Consider the following 19,908-nt stretch of genomic DNA (forward strand, 5'->3'; position numbering starts at 1 on the left):
CGGATGCAAGCAAGCTTTATTGCAAAAACTGGCATTTCATAAGATAGGAGCAGTGAGTTATAATATTTGATAGTTTTATTATGAAGTTTCCTTGTTGTAGGTGATTGCTTGTACAATGCAGAGGAAAGTGAACAAATATACCCCGCCAAAAACAAGTAAAAGTAAAGTGATTTCATGACAAAAGAAGCACAAATGTGAGCAGTTTAAAGAGTGTGATATGTGTATCGTTTGGCTTGCAGTGGCTCCAGATATAATCGAGGGACCAGGGAACCACAGTGTGCTGTACGGCACCGAATTGAACTTGACGTGTAAGGTTCAGGCCTTTCCACCGCCCAAGATAGCCTGGTTTAGGAATCTGGAACCTTTGTCGGTAAGTCCAAGCCAAGCGTACAATTGTTTCAGTCGCAGAAATTTCCAAAGCTTCTTCATCGCCACATTTGTTACAAATTCTGAAAATTTGCTGCATGTTTAGTAGATCAGAGTTCCTGTTTCTCTGAAATTGGCAAATTTGTGTAATTTTTTTTTCAGATTTTGTGCAGATTTAAAGTAAGTAAAAACAGCTCTGTCATTTCTCCCCAGAACAAGATAATGTATGTAGTGAAATTCCAGAGTTGCTGCTTTCTTCATGACAAAGAGGGTGATTTTTGCAGCAAATTTTCCCCCGGGTTTGATAACCCAAATGACAAGTTTACCTTCATCTTCATATGGATTGAGAGGATGCCGCAATATCAGTAGAACACATCAATGAAATTTTGAGGAAAATTAGGACAATCTGTTCAGAAGTTGTGAAGTTTTAGATGAGTAGATTCCTACAGTTTGTGATGTCACATGCTTACTGTGTACAACGATATTTAAAAAATATAAAGAGAATTCAACATAAATGTATTTTCACTTATCTCTTCATAATGAAAGAGCACTTGACTTGGGACATGGAATAACATCAACGATAACATAAAATAGGGAGTACCAAACCATGTTTCACTATGCTGTTCACAGAAGTCCCAAGAAAAATTTCATGCATTAATTTTAAAGGGATGAAAACACTTATGATATAGTACAGAGCATACCATTTTAAGAGGAATTCAAAGTTTATTTGATGAAAATCGGGTTTGGAATGACTGAAACATCCAAAAACAAAGTAAAACAAAGTGATCATAATAAAGTGTGGGTCCCACACTTTATTAGAATCACTCTTTTTTGGATATATCAGCCATTTCAAAACCAATTTTCATCAAATAAATGTTGAATTCCTCATAGAATTACATGCTCTTTCATATTTCATAAGATATTTCTCATTATCTCACCAAAAAATGTTAGAAACCCGAAGTTAGGTCTCAACCAAAACTATACAATCCCTTTAAGTGTAAAAGAGATAATATTTTTCAAAATGTTATGCATATTGGATCATATGCATATCGTTTTTGTGTCTTCAGGAGTGGACCAACTCGAAATTCATCATCATCAATGCAACGCAGACAGCCAACTACACCTGTTTCTATAGAAACGAGGTCAACGGGGAAGACAAGCTGGCTGCAAAAGCGGGCTTGGTCACCATCATTGGTGCACGTCCGAAGTAAGTACAGCAATAAGTCCCTTCTCGTATTCAGGCACAGGTCCTGGGAATTCACAAACTGCACATCTTCAGCAATAGGAAGAATAAACATGTGGGGAGGGGTCAAACAAATGGGGACATTTGAAAATGGTATTGATGATGAAGATCATACATTTTTGTCCGTTGCCTTTGGAATGTGGCGATGCTGAAGGAATTTGGTAACCAAATGCGTGATTCCAATGAGCAGTGCATTACATGTTCTTCAAAAGATGTACCTGTTTCACTAAATATGTTGCGTGGCGCAGTATTCGCAAGTGTGTGTATTGACTTTAACCCTAAAAAGGCCAGGGGACAAGGTTCCTTGACTTTCTTTCAAGTCTCGCGAAACTTTTGAGACCAAACTTGCAACGTTCGCTCGTACTATTATAAAGCCACGCCCATTTTTATATCAGCATGTCACCCCAAAATGGGCACAATTTTGGGATTTTGTGTACACTTCCTACAAGAAACCGTGCTCTGTCATAAAACTCATAAAAACCTGTGTATTTTGACTATTCATAACTTTGATTAATTTCAGAAAAGTAAAAAAGTGGTCCATAACAATTTCAGTTGAAAAAAAAACAAAAAAGTAAATAACAAAGAAATATATAACAAATTCCAAAAACAATAAAATACATAAAAATTTAAATGACTTTTTGAAATTTTTAATGATGTACAATCTCTGAATATGTTAAAATAGATATACAAACCCCAAGATGTTAGGCTGAAGTTGCATGATTAATTGATTAGAATTAGAAATTGGTGATTAAAAAGATTTATAACACACCATTGTGTAGGTTACAATGTGGGTGTCATGCTTGCCACATTTTGTCGTGATCGCGTCACTAATGGCAGACATCTAACCCCTCCCCCGGATTTAGCAAAGCCAAAAAAGGGGTTTAAACATTATCACTTGAAAGTACCTGCCTATGTGCCTTGCTGTAACAAAAGTTGATGTAGAAGAAGATATGTGGAAAGATGAGCTGTCTTCACAAAGCTTAAAGGGGCATTCCGGACGATTTTCACAATTTCACATCATGTAGTACATAAATCAACAGCTTCATGTATAGATTTGTAGAATTTATTGTGGTTCTTGAGCAGAGAAACAGTACTTTCAAAAACCTTAAACAAATTACACTGAACAAAGATGATGACATAGGAGCCTCACATATCTCAGAAATGTAGCAGTGTCATTCCATTACAATACCGCATGCTTGCAAGCTCACCTGTGTGTAATCTATGCATGCCTTCTTCTTTTGTGCTGCTTCCTTGAGCCACATCTCATGCATTCTTATGGTGAGGCTGCCATGTCATCATCCTTGTTCATTGCAATTTGTTATAAACTTCGAAAACATTCTTATTTTTCATCCCAATCATTATAAATCCTGAAACTATGTACCCAGTATAACTAATTTATATATGTTCAAATGTAAAAATTTGAAAATCATCCGGAGGTCTCCTTTAACTCTGAAGCTTGTTTTCTCTCCCCTTCCTGCCCACCCCACACCCCCGCCCTTCCTACCCACCCCACACCCCCGCCCTCCCTGCAGTTACTGTGCGAGATACAATGGTGCTACGTGCCGTGGCCGCTCAATAGGCAACCCTCACATGTTTGTCAATGGGAAGGGAGATGAAATACGGGAAGTTGACCAGCGGCTTCGAAGGGTGCTGTCCAGCGAGTCCCTGCTGACCACCTCGGCGCTGTGCCAAGACGGTATCCAGGAGCTGCTGTGCCATGCCACGTACCCAGACTGTGCCAGCTCTGGCACTCAGCTGCTTGGACTGCCCGTCTGCAGGTAGAGTGTGCTGGAATCATCACGAATGTGGATGTCACTGGCGTCCTTGTGGGATTGTTACTGTATTGTTAGTGCGATTTGCAGGCTTGTTGTGTGTTATCACCTATATGAGCGCTGGAATTACAGATATGCATGTTTTATAATTTTTCATAAAGATCAGCACCATATGGCATATCATTTTTAAAGTTGATTTTTTTCTTTTCTATTTTGTTCAAAGGCGATGTCAACCATTATCGTGGAGATGGTACAGGGTGTTATCTTCACTATATTACATAATATGCACAGAGTATTTTTTTTCTGCAAGACAAATAATATTTTTATTATGCCAGAGGGGGCGATTGCTTACCTTACTCCTTAGAAAGAGATGATACATATTTCTTCATTCTGTCACTGTGGTTCCCGATCACAAATTCAACCACTCGTTGAATATCTTACAAGTCCCAATACGACGATTTTTGTGCTCACAAAATTACACAGTATTTGCATGTTAATTTCTGATGATGTCACACAGGACGGACTGTATGAAGGTGCACAATGCCTGTGGACGAGACTGGGGCAGGCTGGCGAATGGAAACTTTGATGGCTTGGCGTCAAGCATCCGACGGCTCAAGGTGTCCTCGTGTGAGAATCTTCCTGACACGCGCTGCACGAAGCTCTGGGAGGGTGAGGTTTTGTCTGTTGCCTTTCCTCTAACTTTATCTATGTCTGTCTGTCTGTCTGTCTGTTTGTCAGACTGTTTGTCCATCTGTTTGTCTGTCGTTTTGTCTGATGAAGTCCTTCGCTATCTCTCTAGCTCACTGTAATGGCAATGGCTCCTAGCTGTAGACTCACTTTTTGCCAATGCTACTTCGTCTTCTGATGAAATACCCTATAAAGAAGCCAGCTGTGACCAGACTACAGATAAAATGACATTAAATCTAAAACGTAGTCCTCAGAAGGACTCAACGTCCATCTTCCACCATTTGAAATTTGTTTGCATTATTTCTTCAAACGGGTCTACCAAGAAACTTGTCTGGCTGACAAGATTTTCCAGGATTATGAGTTGTTTGGAGTATTTGGAGATCAAAAGTGATCATAATTTCAACTGTAGTACACAACTTCTATTCGTGAAGTGCCCTCTCTGTTCAGCAGTGGGTTTGGAAGAGTGTCACTAGTACGTGATGATCGAATCGCGCCCTAGGTGTAATATTGAATCACAGGCAGCAAACAAGCTGAATGCAGTCCACTCACGTGTGACGGCTTCTGCGTTGGCCCAATCGAATATGAGAGCTCACGAAGCAACTACAATCAGGTATGCTCCCGGCATACCTTTGTAGGTAATATTCACATTTTCTTCATTAACCAACTGAAATTATGCCATCACAGCATTGTATCACATATTACTTGTGCATATGTCTCCATTTTAGAGTAAAATTCAAGTTTCTCCAGGTATGTGAGAACTTTGTTTTGCCTGTAACCCTGTGCTATTCATCTCTTTCAATTTTAGGAAAGTATTGCTTGAAAAATATTGAGGGCTTGTAAATGTTGAGAGAATTAGAATATGCTACCACTACCACAAAACTTGGAGAAGCTTTATTCCTTGATGTTTCTTTACCCCATTGGGAGTTGGGGTTGGGATCATTGAAAATGTTGCTTTGACTTGTCTTTCTCTTTCCCTTTGGTTTTCCAGATGTTCCACATCCTTCCACAACATCAAGTAAGTAATGTTCAGAGTAGTTTATATGAGAGAGAATGAGATGGAGAGACAAAAATATGAAACAAACATGATAAAACATATACCTACAGCTGGTTTTATACATGTACCTGTTCAGCATGACTGTGTGAAATCCTGGTGTGTGGCTTAGATCTTTCCTCCTATTTTTCATTAAAATATTCAATTTTATGCCCGAGTATGTAGCATTTCAACATTTTTGGTTGAAGTGATTTCATCTTATGTGATGCAGAGATCAAAAGAAATGGCAAGAAGGGATTGTAAACTAACTAGAAAGGAAATTGGGAGAAGGAACGAGTAACTTCAAAAGAAACTGCAGTATCTGTTTATAGTTGCCCCAGTTTACCTAGACTTCCTTCCGCTGCATAGATTTGCAGATGAGATATCTTTGGAATTCAGTCTTTATTGCACTGAATGTTGTTTGATAATGTCATTTCGATATCAGCAGTCATTTACATGTTCCAAATGATATTGTGAGAGACAGCTCTATTAGATGGTCGTCTGCTTATGTTGTTGAAATTCAGCATTCTTTGAAATGCTGAATTTCGATTTCTGGAATCTGGTTATGTTACTTCTTAAAATTTCTTTTGAGTGCGGTATTGCACTTAAAGTTGGATTTGTTGTTTATAGGAATGGCAGCTTGTCAGTTTGAAGATTGTTGTTTAATTCTTAGCCATTTTCGACTCCTAGGTCCTACTATGCAAAGGTAAATGGCAGTTTGTGTATTTGAATGCCTTATTCATTCTTGCCTATACAGGTCCATCCCATATTTCTACAAGTGGTGGTGACATCACCACCTTGAGACTCCCAACCAAGATGCCGCGCTTACCGACTGACATCCAGGAGCCACCTATCCATTCAGTTCCGGAGAATTCCCCAATGTTTCTCATCCTTGTCATCACAGTACCAACAGGTGCTGTCGTCTTTGTGGCTGTAGCCATTATCACAATAATCCTTGTGAAGCGGCACAACTACCCATCAGAGTTCAAATTGCCCAAGAACATTGACCTGAGTGGCCTAGTGGACAACCCCATGTACGGTAAAAGCTTCAATCCCAGCTTCAACCCCCAACTTGCGTATCTGGAGTACAATCGCAACAGCGTCATCTACGAGAAAGACATCGGGGAGGGGGCGTTTGGGCGCGTGTTCAAGGCTACCGCACCCAGCCTGGTCAAGGGTGATGCTGAGACGTCAGTGGCTGTGAAGATGCTGAAGAGCACAGCAGACAGGGCGGTGACGGAATACTTCAATCGGGAAGCGGAGATGATTGCTCGGTTCAGCCACCAGAACATCATTCGGCTCCTGGGTGTATGCTTTGTGGGTAAGCCCCTGTGTCTGCTGCTGGAGTACATGGCTGAGGGGGACCTAGAGGACTTCCTGCACTCCCGCAGCCCTCATCCCAACCAGGGCAACTCCCGGGCCTCCAGCAGGCCCGCGGAGGGCCTCAAGACGTATCAGAAACTGAACATGGCCAGGCAGGTTGCCAACGGGCTGGTGTACCTCCGCGAGCGCAGGTTTGTGCACCGGGACATTGCCACACGGAACTGCCTTGTGAGCAGCAACCTGGACGTGAAGATATCGGACTTTGGCCTAGCCCGCTATCTGGGACCCAAGGACAAGTTCATTGGACACAAAGAGGAGCACATCCCAATCCGATGGACAGCCCCCGAGGCACTCTGGTTCTACCAGTTCACGTTTGCCTCGGATGTCTGGTCCTTTGGAGTGCTCCTGTGGGAACTGTTCACCTACGCCCAGCAGCCGTACTCTACCCTGTCGCATGAGGACGTCTTCCTCCACACGAGGCAGGGCTACCGGCTGGAGTGTCCAGAGAACACCCCGCAGCAAGTGTACAAGATCATGAGACAGTGCTGGGAAGTGGAGCCTGCCGACCGGCTCCCGTTCAAGCTGGTACGGGACAAGTTGGCCAGCATGGAATTTGAATGGCTTGCCAATGGTGAGGAGTCCCCTCCTGACCCTGTGGATTCATAGTGGAACGTTGTTTTATTGTGAAAGTACAGTATTCTTTTCTGTTTTGATATTGAATTTCAAAAGAGAAAATGAAACAAGTTATGGTGCAAAAAAAGTAGAAGCTCGATGCAGGAGATCCTTCTTACATTACTCGGAGAGGATATGTGGGAATGAATGGTGCATGCATTACGGGAGAGACTGGGAACTACGTCAAACCGAAGCTTCCATTTCAACATGTGCTTCAGACGACGTCTGAACCGAAAGTGTATTTTGTGTAACATGTGCAGTGCATGCTCAAAGAATGAGTTCGATCTAGTACGGCTGCATGGAGTAGCCCTTATTGTGATGTCAGGGGGGGGGGGGGGGGAGAAGAGCGTCGACCTATTCAAATGCCCTCATGCAGTGCACCCTCTGATTGCAGAAAATAAAGCTTTTGTCCTTCACCATACAACGCGGGGAATATATCTTTCTGCTTCATTTTCTTGACCAATGCAGTCTGTATTCTTTTTCCAGTCCTTTTGAAAGGAACTGTGCCCAATCCACATAGCACTGTAGGCTTTCCTTACTAGGTTAGTCTTTGTAAAGCCTGAAAGCTGTAGTATGGATTTGGGAAACCCAACTGAAGAAGCATTGCCAAGGCATCCATTTATTTCAGATCACAAATATAAATATGTGTCTGGAATGATTATACTTCAGTTGCAGGACTAAATTCATGCTGAAATAGTATTTATTGTTGATGAAAGATAAAATGAGAAACCAACTGCACTTGCAATTTGGCTCTTTACAAATTCCCTTCATTAACTGGTACTGATTTTTGGAGTAAATTAACATCAGCTGGGCTTGTTGAAAGTGTCTTGTCCATCAAATCCTGTTGTCTTTGACCTGATATCTATTGGAAATGCATGCTAGAGCAAAAATAACTCATCCCCGGTGGGTTATCTTAAGGGTGTCTACTCACTGCTCAATCAAATCATGCTTTACACATTACTGATGATTTTCTTGGATTACACATTCGTTATGAAGGCTATGCTTATGATTTCTAAATGATTGTCCATCTCTTCAGGCATGTATGTAACTTGACTATGTATTGTAGAACCGATTTAACACGAACAGTTTAATGCTCTTGATTTATGTCGAGTGGAAGGAAGCCTGTATTAAGAATGGAAATGCTTGGAAAGACATCCAAAGATTCTATGTAGGAACAAGTAATATGCCTTAAAGGGCTCTACTTTTCCTCTCAAATTTTAGTCTCTCACCCATAGATTGTTCTTGTGTAGTTGTATTGACATTGACACTTACAGCTCCTTCCAAGAATCAAAGGCACTCCCTGAAGCAGTGCGACTGACATGCTTTACAATATGTGGGGCTTTGACTTGAGTTGCTGTTAATGTGCACCTAGTTTTCCATTGGTTACAGACTGAGCCTCACATGTTGAAGAATCACACACGTGAGCACTTCTTGGCTACCCTCTGTTGTTAAACTGTAGCACGCATTCATTCCGTGTACATGTTGTACCATTGCATCATGTCTTCTGTTGTCAGAAAATGACATTGATATCAACTCTGAATTTATTTTTGTCAAAAGTATTTTTTTTTTTAAAAGATGTTATTAGATTTGTACATTATGCTGCATGCTGTCTGTAAATTGCTTAAAATATGTCTTTCATATTGTGAGTCACACGTCAAAGAGATGCCACCTTATCCCTTGTGCCATTTGGCAGAAATTCAAGATCAGTAGAGGTCGGGTAAATCTCTGAAAACTAGTGTGAACTCACACAAAATTTTATGAGTTTCACAAACTTGGTATGATTGTTGATTCAGCGTGAAACTTTGCTGACTCTTAAAGCCAGTGAAGTCCAGTGCATGTGCAGAAATTTCAAGCAGAAAGATGTGTATTAACTGCAAGGTTAAGAATAGATGAATTAACAATATAAATCTTTGAAGATAGAGCTACCAAATCTCCTTGAAAACTTACCCAATACTCTTTCATGCCCTGATGTCAGATGACACAGATAGTTGCTTGCGATTTTGGCAGTATGCTCCGTGAGAGGAGACCCCCTTACATTAGAGGACAAGTCCACCTTCATATACTTGTGGATTTTGAGAATGCAGCAAGATTAGTAGAACACATTACTGATGGAATGAGGAAAATCAGACAAACCATTCAAGATTTACGAATTTTCAAGGTTTTTGTGAAGTCTCTGCTGGATAGGAAGACTACTACAATGTATGATGTCACATGCATAGAACGATGTAAGAAAAATATAAGGAGAATTTCACAAAATTTCATTTTTTGATTAAAAGTACACATTCCCTCAATTCGTTACTGACGTATGTTTGGGGTAATATTATGAAAGAGGCAAGTCAAGTGCTCTTTTGTTATGTGAGCGAAGTGAAAATAGTTGAATTTTCTGTGTATTTCTGTATGCCATTCTATGCATGTGATATCGCAAGCTGCAGTGGTCTTCCCATCCAGCGATGGCGGCATTGAAACTTCAAAAATTCATAACTCTTGAACGGATTGTCTTGATTTTTTCAAACTTTCACAGATGTGTTCTACTAATATCGCTGCATTCTTTCAGTCCTGTAAGATTGCAGCAGTACTCACAATAATCTGCTCAGTGTCTCTCAACTTGCTGATCTGCTTTCAGCAATTTCTCCCTTTCCGTTCAGAAGAGTTCTCACTGTTTGAGGTATGTAGGCTCACCCACGTGGCTGCCATTTGGTGGTCCATCGGCAGGAACGAATGCAGTGACCACAGGGCCATTTCTTTCCGGACTCACATAGAATATCGATGCCATGCACATTGAATGAAAAAGCAGGGTTGAATTGGAATTGATTGTGTATAGAAAAAGTAAAAGAGGAATAAGAAACTCCTTGACGGATAAAAGAAGAAGAGGGAAAAGTCTAGAAAGGAGAAATTGGTTTGAGTGGTGTTGTATCAGTTCAGTCCTATGCTGAAGTATATCATTTTTAGCTCTCTATCACTGCCTGCAAGCATTTTGTATGTTTGTCAAGAGGAACTTTTGCAGTTTGTGTTGTGCCAGAAGATTGTAAAAAAAAAAAAGTGGTCATATATTTATGAATATTACACATTTTCGTGATATTGCGCATGTGCTGGTATATTGGGACACGTATCTGCGAATTGTTTTCAGATATTGCATTTCTCGTTTCTCATTGTCTTTTTCATTTTATTTCTTGTTTCTTTCAGTGTTTCTTAGATATTCTTTCAGTGTTATCGTCAATATACGTGCCTGCCTCATATTATGTGTAAGATTGCATTATGATCTTGCTTGTCATAATGGAAACATACAAGTACGTGTAGATGGAAGAGACTTTTGCAGAGTTATCTTTGCTTTTAGATAACAAGTATATTGTACTTTTGGGACTCATGATGACATGGTACAGATGTGATTGCGTAGATTTATTTTTGTATGAAACAGTCACCATACATCTCATTACTATTAAATGTGCAGCTGCTTACTTACTGAGCAGTAGTACTGGACTTTCTGTAAGGACAGATTTCTTGTGCATCATGAGCGATGCATTTGCCAAATGGTATATTTTCAAAGATGTTCATGGGCGACTCGCTGAGCACAAGGCTGGCGTAACATTTTTCCGGAGATTGCATCTCTGGCCTGTTTTTTGCTTAAGTATGTTTTAATGTTTTCTTCTGCTTAGTCCTTGGCTCTCTTTGTTTTTGTCTTGCAAGCTTGCAACTTTGTATAGGGCTTGCGGGAGGATGAAAGTTGTGACAGAAAAAGACAGCAGAATTTTTGCATCTGCCGCACATACATGTAGCTTGTAAGAGAGTCCGTATAATGGAATCACTTTGAGGGTTGGGTGACCGGGTGGTCAGTCTGTCTGTCCGTTCCAAAATATTCTGGATGGAAACCCTCCTTCAGGTTTTAAGCTATTCACTTCAAATTTGGCGCATGTGACCGCTTTCAGAGGTACAACTTGTAGGATGTGCAAACACCCTTGTCATGAGTTGGGAGTAATGTGTTGCTATGGTAACAGCAAATTTTCCTAGAATCATTCCAATATGTGGATGGAATGAATTACTTTCACTTTTGAAGCCATTCAGTTGAAAGTTGGCACTCGTTATCAGTGTATTGTGTAGTCGTACAAGACACCTTTTTTTGTAAGTGTCAAAAAAGTGTTGCCATGGCAACAGCTTTTTTCAAATACAAATCATGCAGAATTTGTGGATTGAACTCCTCTCAGTTTCTTGAGCATTGGAGTTGGAATTTAGGAGTTATGATTGCTGTGACATGTAATTGGACACCTTTTTGTGAGTGTCAAATATTATTCATGCAAATCGTGGGAAACTTGTGGGAGAAACAGCTCCCAGTCTTTTTGATAATTAGCTAAAATTTTTGACATATGTGATTGTGCAAAGCATCTCTTTTTCTATTGTCAAGAAATATGTCACCACAGCAACAGCATTTTGTATACAAATCATGAATATTTTGTCAATTGAAATACTCAGATTTTGCACAATTGATTTGGGATTTGGAACATTAGATCACTTTATTTTACTACTGTGCAAGACACCTTTTTGTATGTTAAATGTGTTACCATAGCAACAGCATTTTGTTAACTAATCATACAAATCTTTTCAATTTTTGCTAAATTGAGTCGGTATCCATTCATATGATTACTGCAGTGTGTAAATGTGAAAGACCTTTTCCTAATTGAATGTCAAGAAATGTGTTGCCATGGCAACATTTTAAAAACAAAACATGTAAAATCTTATGGACTGAACTATGCCCTCTGCCTTGGCACATAAATGTGATCATGATAGTGTGCAATGTGAGATTCTCATTTTCAAAGTAAGGGAAATTATGTTGCCATGGCAACAACACATTAGTTACTATTCATTATTTCATAAGTTCGGAAATTCATAAGTACGGAAATGTTAGGCAGGCTATTAACCACCTTCAGCGATACTTCTAGTTTTGGGGTGCCTTTTTGTTTTTTTGTTTTTGTGTTTGGTTTTTTTTTCTCCCCACTTGAATTGAATCAAACTCTTCCAAGCATTGATCAGTATTTGAGATGCAAGTTCCACAAGTGTAAAAAAGAAGAAGTAATAATCTAGAATCGAATACGTGTTTGAAGAAAGAGGGAAGCTCAAACCAAATTTTCAGTGAACAAAGATGAAGAAATGAAGAGAGTTGCAGCTGTTTGATGTTGACTGGCTTTATATCCATTCCTCTCCTTTTGGTGTAAGAAAAATGGTGCTCAGCATATTTTTTTTTTTCATATGTAAGTTTTGTGATTCAAAGAACTCTTCAGATATTATTTGCATTCAAGATTTGCATAGTGGAACTAGTTTTGAGCATTTTTGCTCGATACTAACGGTGTAAGATTTTTAAGATGTTAGACCATGTATGATGTCGAATAAATTGTGATTGAATGTGTGTATGTATGTGAGAGAGAAAAGAGAATGAGGAGCATATTTGATAGTGTCAAGCGTTCAAAGATAGTAAATGGCTATCTGGGATTGTCAATGCTTATTCGCTGAGCTTACCGAGGTACCTATTGAGTACTCATCCCCTGCAGAGCAAGTTAAACCCGTGCATCTTCTGAAAACGTAATGTTCAGTGGGATGTGTTTGTTGTGTCACGCCAAAAAAGTTCAAAGCGTCTTTTGCACTAGAAGACAGATTCTGGTATTATTCTGTCACCACTGAAACCAACTGCTGGTGCAGATGTAATAAGTTTTAGGGAAATAAGAGAGGTAAAAATGAAGAATGTCCTTTGTTGAAACATACAGTACTTTTTTTCTTCTTTTTTGCAGTCGTATAGACTGAATTGGAAGTTTTCTGTAATACAATGAATAGATTGATTATGAGGCATATTTTCCAGTCTGTGTAAGCATGGATTACGAAAAAAAAAAAAAAAAAATGCTTTATGGCATTTGGAAAGAATGGCATCTTATGGTGCTATGACAACATTCATATACATGTATATTTTTGTTATTATGAATGGGAGATATCTGGGTCCCGTTTCCATAAAACTTGTTATCCGTAACAACTGTCACATTTCTATGACAAATTTGCTCCAGCCAATCACATGCAAGGATTTCAGTAGCTTATAATTATGACTATTATAACTTGTTATTAATAACAAGTTCTATGAAACAGGGCCCAGGTGGCGATGTGTGTGTTTGAGGCGTATTTTAACTTAATCCTGCTTTGTCATCACGCACTACCTGGGATTCGAGGGGGGGGGGGGTAGAGGGGTTGATGAAAACTTCTTGTAAAGCAATTTTGTTGGATACTGGTCTTCAGCTACTAGGGCATGTACATGTACTGCTATAGAGGTCACCCAGTACGGTGCCATTCTGATTGGACATGGTTTCAAATTTTAGAGAATGATTCTGACCATTCAGAGAGAGTGTTGAGGCCACAGTTGAGAAATTCAAATATGCAGATGAAAGGAATTGTGGCCTCAAGTTTTGAGACATGCGGATCACCCAATTGCACGCAATAGTGTAAGTTCTGCAGCATTGTAATATAACTCACTTTCATAAAAGGATTTTATAGTTCATGTGATTGCAAAATGACTGTAATATGTTAGAATTATGTGTGTATATTTTTGTTTCAATTCAGAGATTTTTGCTTTTATATCAATTATGTATCACAGAGGTATGTCTTTTCCCCGCTTGTGTCAGTACACAGTGAAAGTACATGTTGCCTGATCCATGTTTGGGAATGTACAGACAGTATCATATTGATACTGAATGGGGATGAGTATTCTGCTGTGCTGATCAATGATGGCATGACAGCTGCTTAAACTTGGCAGTGTTTAGTGGGGCTGTGTGAGTATGTGTGGGTGTGTGTGTGTGTGTCGTATAATCCTGCTTAGGAGTAGTAGCTTCATGAGGATGTATGGGAAGGGAGGGGAAGTGGGTTGGGATGTAGGCGTGGCTTTGTAGCTCTAGGGGACGACATGCATACTTAGGGAGCGAACACTGGACATCAATCCGATTTATAACCGTGGTTTAAAATACTGTACGCTTCAAAATGATCTGGGCAATTTGAGGATGTGTAAAATCTTGTCCAATGTTCAAGTCTGGGAGGAAGTCTTGAAAATATTTCAGTATTTTTTTTTTTGTATCATACAAAAGCAATTTCCATCATAAATGGCAGTCAAATGTGATGGCAGCAGCTTGACAAGAACCATTTGGTTGTGGGCATTGAGATGGTTGCCAGAGTAGCTGCAGTCATCATAGTTGCCAAATATGGTTAACCTCTGTATGAAATAGGGCCGTAAGAGAGCTTGAGGGGTCAAGCAGGGTCAAGAGGAAGGCAGGTTTTCTGAATGTCCTCCAGCAAAGGAGATAAGACCTTGTGACATGTGTAACATTTATGCAAGTAACATCGTAAAATCGTCGATAAATGATGCTGATACTTCACTAGAAGTCGTGCATTTATGTTGTGACATGTAGATGTGTTGAAGTCTCTTCCGTCGAGATAGCCTGGAACTTGTGGACTGTATGGCATAGCAAGCGCAAGCTGATATCATAATTTCATACTGGCCATAAGTGTTTAATGAAGAGAAGTGAAAGCTGCAAGGAGTTTCCTCAAGTTCTTCCTCATTTTTTTTTTTTTTTTTTTTTTTTTGGGGGGGGGGGGCGGGGATTAAAACTGTACTGTCTGGGAGCCTTTAGTTGAAGGGAATTATCTTGAAAATGATGGTATGTTAATAGTGACTGTGGATCAGGTCATTTCCATTGATTTAAGTGTGGATTTGTAGGGCGGCAATAGCTGCTGTCCCGAAAAGGCTGTGTTCAGTTGTGACGAAAGCGTAACAACAAAGATTTATTCAAAGTGATATATCTATTGTCCATTTCATGTGTACATGTAGTCAACAGTGCATAAAGCTGCTCATACAACACTGTAATGTGGTCCTCAAAAGTATGTATTGATCAGGCTCCATTGGGAATTTCGTCGCTCATTATTTTTATACCTTTTCTCTTCATTACATGCGCAGGTTGAGGCGTGATGGATCAAGTGTATTTTATGTCATGCAACTCTTGTTCACAAACAATAAAAGGTTTATATTATGTAATATGTTTGTTATATTACACATGGAAATCAAATACCTGTTGTAAAATAGCAGTTCTTTTTCTGTGTGTGTGTGTGTGTGTGTGTGTGTGTGTGTGTGTGTTTGTGTTTGTGTGCGATGATCAGGGCCGGCGGAGCGTTTTCCATTTCCAAGTTTTTTCAGCTGACGAGCAAAAAAAAAAAAAAAAAAGGTCTTCAGAGGAAAAACATAACCTTACCACGGCTGACACTTCAAGATCTCTATCTATTTCTATTTAATGCCATTTACGTACTTGCGGGTTAAAAAAAAAGTGTGGGGGCCCAAAGTGATGACACCTTATGTATTCCTTTGTATGGTGCAAAAAAAGTGTGGGGGCCCGGAGTCCCCACGGTCCCCACGGTTCCACCGGCCATGATGATTGTGTAGGTAGAATAGACAAGTGTTGACAAGAATTGTATTATTTTGAGAGAGAGAGAGAGAGAGAGAGAGAGAGAGAGAGGGAAAGAGAGAAGTCAGAATGTCCCAAGTTTACAAGTGTACAAATAGTGTAGTGTATACTGGAGTGTACGTACTAGTATATCAGTACATGTACATTGTGTACACGGGTTTCTGGAATCTTGTCTGGAAATGATGTGCATAGTGTGTGCTTAAAGGAGACCTCCAGAAGATTTTCAGATTTTTTCTGGAATCCTGCCTGGAAATGGTGTGCATAGTGTGTGCTTAAAGGAGACCTCCGGATGATTTTCAGATTTTTACATTTGAACAACTATAGATTAGTTATACTGAGTACAGAGTTTCAGGATTTATAATGATTAGGATGAAGAATAATGTTTTCAAAATTTATAGCAAATTGCAATGAAGAAGGATGATGACATGGCAGCCTCACCATAAGAATGTACGAGTTGGGGCTCAAGGAAGCAGAACAAAAGAAGGCATGCATAGATTATATACAGGTAAACTTGCGAGCTAGCAGTGTTGTAATGGGAATTACACTGCTGCATTGAAATATGTGAGACTCCTATGTCACCATCATTGTTCAGTGTTTAAGTTTTTTTTTTCAGTATGTTTCTCTGCTCAAGGACCACAATGAATTCCACAAATCTACACATGGAGTTGTCGATTTATGTACTACATGATGTGAAATTATGAAAATCATCTGGAATGCCCCTTGGGCATCGAAAGAGTGGAGCAAATGACCCAGCTGCACCAGACGGCATAGAGACTAATTTTTGCCTCAACATAAATAATGATGCACCATGCCATACCCTGGGTTACTGTCATACCCGGGGTTACATCATTGTATAGCGCCATCTTGTGGTAGTAAGATGTACTACACTGCTATCAAGGTGGCAGTTGCCCATAATGTTCCCAGTGCCAATTCAGCCACATTACAACATGTTCTTCCATACCGGTAATTACAATGATATGAATAATATGTTTTTGAATAATTAGGTGATCCGAGTATCCTCTCGGATCACCTTCTGTATCTGTACGGATTCTTTGTTCTTCTTCTTCTTCTTCTTCTTTCTTTATTTCTGGACAAAAGTTGTGTATCTACTTACTCAGAAAGTTTTCAGAGTATCAATTTCAAACTTATACCATATATGTATCATGTCCCAAAGACGACAAATCTAATGTATCATAGTGACCAGTCGACCGTGACGTCACTATGACGTCATTATATGAAAACACATTCTCAATCATATCTTATTAATGGAATGGAATTTTTCAATGAAATTTACGTCACATGTATTTCAAGTTATGCGCATTCTACTCATATTCTCAAAATTCATATTTTCTCTTAATACGTGCGCGTACGCGCGCGTTGAAATATTTGTATGCTCAAATCGAGCTCAAATTTTTTTTGCACACGTTTCAGACCATTTGGAGCATTTTTTGAAAAATTGAAAAAATTAGACGGACGCGTACGCGCGCGCACATATACGCACGCGCAGCTCATATGCAATAGAAATTTCCCATTTTTTCACACTTATCGGATGACTGAAATGTCAAGGAATATTTCTACCAAGTTTCAAGTCAATCCGACTCAATATGACGTCATACGGACCCGTCAAAGTTGAAATTCCGCGCGGGCGTCAATGGCGATATACAGTCTAACAATGCCAAAAAAACGCCAATTTTGAATCCGATTTTACTCGTCAGGATGGACGGTGAACCCCCATTTTCTTTACATATTCTGAAAGCTGATGAGTTGTACATGTCAATTCATGGGTTGGCGATGCTGGAAAAATGATTAAAAGACATCAAATTTCTTAATAAAATCAAAAAAGTAAATTTTCAAAATGACGTCATCAAATTTCAAGTTCACTCGAGCGTATCTCACTTATCCTTTGCCAATTTTCACCCAGATTTCAGTATGTTGTAGCTTATTAAATGTTCTTTCATAAATGTAATAACAACATTTTGATTGGAAGACGGCATCACCTCGTAAAAATGGATTGAATGTAATCTTGTCAAATTTGACCAGTTTACGTGTTATCTCTATGGGAGTGCAGTTTTTCTGGAAATGAAAATTGACATGACTATCTTTTTCGAGCACTAGCTCACTTATGCTTCGGTGAATTTCTCCCAGATTTTGATATGTTGTAGCTGAGACTATGGACTATCGTTAAAGTGCCCTTCGTTTTTTCATACGATGTCGGGATCACGTCCAAAAACTTGGTTGAAATTAAAGCTTATCTTCGATGTATTGAGATATTCCTTTCTTTTTGCAACTTTCTTTACAATAACTCAAGAAAAACAAGACCTATCAGCACAATATTTTGCACATGTTTAGTTCATGTCACGTACATTATTTCATAAAAGAACAACTACTTGATCAGACGTCATCTTGGGTATGTAAATTAGGGTCAAAGGTCATAAATGTATCATCTTGTATCTTGGTGAATACATGTCCTATCTTTTCCATATTTTGCACACGTAAAGACCATGTTACAAGGATCATTTCACAAGATAACCACTTTTTGCTCAGATGCCATCTTGGCTGTGCAAAGTGGGGTCAAAGGTCATGTACTTCTTTCTTTATCTTCGTTATGACGTGTTATCTCTATGGGAGGGAATTTTTGTAGATGTGAAAATTGACATGATTGTCTTTATCGAGCACTAGCTCACTTGTGCTTCTGTGAATTTCTCCCAGATTTTAATATGTTGTAGCTGAGATTTTGGGCTATCGAAAGTGTGCCCTCCATTTTTCATACGATGTCGGAATCACGTCAAAAAACGTGGTTGAAATTAAAGCTTATCTTCGATGTATTGAGATATTTCTTTCTTTCTGCAACTTTCTTTACAATAACTCAAGAAAAACAGGCCTTATCACCCCCATATTTTGCACATGTTTAGTTCATGTCACGTACATTATTTCATAAAATAACAACTACTTGATCAGACGTCATCTTGGGTATGTAAATTAGGGTCAAAGGTCATAAATGTATCATCCTGTATCTTGGTGAATACATGTCCTATCCTTCCCATATTTTGCACACGTAAAGAGTTACAAGGATCATTTCACAAAATAACCACTTTTTGCTCAGATGCCATCTTGTCTGTGCAAAGTGGGGTCAAAGGTCAAATATACTTCATTCTGTATCTTCGTTAGTGTATACGGAATTCGGTACCAAAGATGGAGGGTCTGACTCCCTTTTCTAAATGAGACTCCAAACATCACATGGCCAATGTCCCCTCAACACAGATGAAACCTGTATGGTCACGCCTATTGGGATCAGGACTCAAATCATTGATTTCCCAATAGATCGGATCACCTAATTTGTCAACCTGATGACAAATTCCGAGTCTAGTTTTCTTTTGGAAGCATGTTACAATTTTGAAAAGTAATTCAGAATAAGATCCATTTACTTCATAAACTTGTCCCACGATTATTTACTGGGTAGTTATCTTACGTCTTCCATACATAGGTCAGAAAATAACTCTGTTATAGGCTGATACCTGATTTCGGATTGATTTTCTGTCATACCTTTTATTGCACCTTATGCATCAGTGCCTAGGAGTCTTTTTGTATTTACGTAGTGTGTTGCTGTTGTAAGAATATGTGACAATGTCAACAGTTTGTGATTGTTCAGACATGTTGATAGGGCATTCAGATGCAGGTAGCACACACACACACACACACACACACACCCACACACACACACACACACACACACACACACACACACACACAGCATTGCTATCATTTCCTGTGCTTTCTCTCTTTTTCTGAACACTTTGTTAACAAGAACGACAGTCTCAGAAGAGTTACCTTGGATTTTCGTGTTTCATTTTTTGCATTTTATTGAATAAAAATTGAAGTGTCACATTCATTACTAAGCTGCAGTTGCTTGAGCTGTACTGTTACTTCCTGTAATTATTGTAAAGCTAAAAAAAAAATGTTAAGTCTCCTTTTGCATGGGGTAGAACAATGATGGCACGGAACAGCATTAAACACTTGCTGTGAAGGTTTATGGTTACCTACGGGGTAACTTATACATCGCACATGTTTTGTACATAGCACCATTTCTACATTTAAAGTTTGCATGAATAGAATCGCACTCAGAATCACAGTCGTAAAGGTTTCCGTATGATATTCTAAAGTGGCAAGTTATGTGAAAAATGTGAGTGAGCGTGGTTGGAAACTACGCCCCTCTTCATTCATACTCGATGTAAAGGAAACATTGAGCTGTATTGCAGCAGGATGAACATTTTAGCAACAAGTGTTTTCTGTCTCTGTATCAACTCCCTGATTGGTTGGGGATGATAAAATGGAGGAATATTG

The 19,908-nt window shown here is 39.3% G+C and overlaps 1 protein-coding gene across 1 annotated transcript in view; it reads left to right on the forward strand.

Moving 5' to 3' along the window:
* LOC140237310 (muscle, skeletal receptor tyrosine protein kinase-like) overlaps window positions 1-7,381 on the forward strand; it is a 30,862-nt gene extending 23,481 nt beyond the window's left edge. Inside the window, exons 4-9 of the mRNA XM_072317247.1 lie at window positions 240-370; window positions 1,434-1,573; window positions 3,142-3,387; window positions 3,899-4,050; window positions 5,057-5,083; window positions 5,856-7,381. Of these exons, the coding sequence (XP_072173348.1) occupies window positions 240-370; window positions 1,434-1,573; window positions 3,142-3,387; window positions 3,899-4,050; window positions 5,057-5,083; window positions 5,856-7,087 (1,928 nt within the window). The 3' untranslated portion in view covers window positions 7,088-7,381. The remainder of the gene's footprint in view (window positions 1-239; window positions 371-1,433; window positions 1,574-3,141; window positions 3,388-3,898; window positions 4,051-5,056; window positions 5,084-5,855) is intronic.
* Window positions 7,382-19,908: the final 12,527 nt, after the last annotated feature.

Source organism: Diadema setosum, chromosome 13 (assembly GCF_964275005.1).
Source record: "Diadema setosum chromosome 13, eeDiaSeto1, whole genome shotgun sequence".
Lineage (NCBI taxonomy): Eukaryota > Metazoa > Echinodermata > Echinoidea > Diadematoida > Diadematidae > Diadema > Diadema setosum.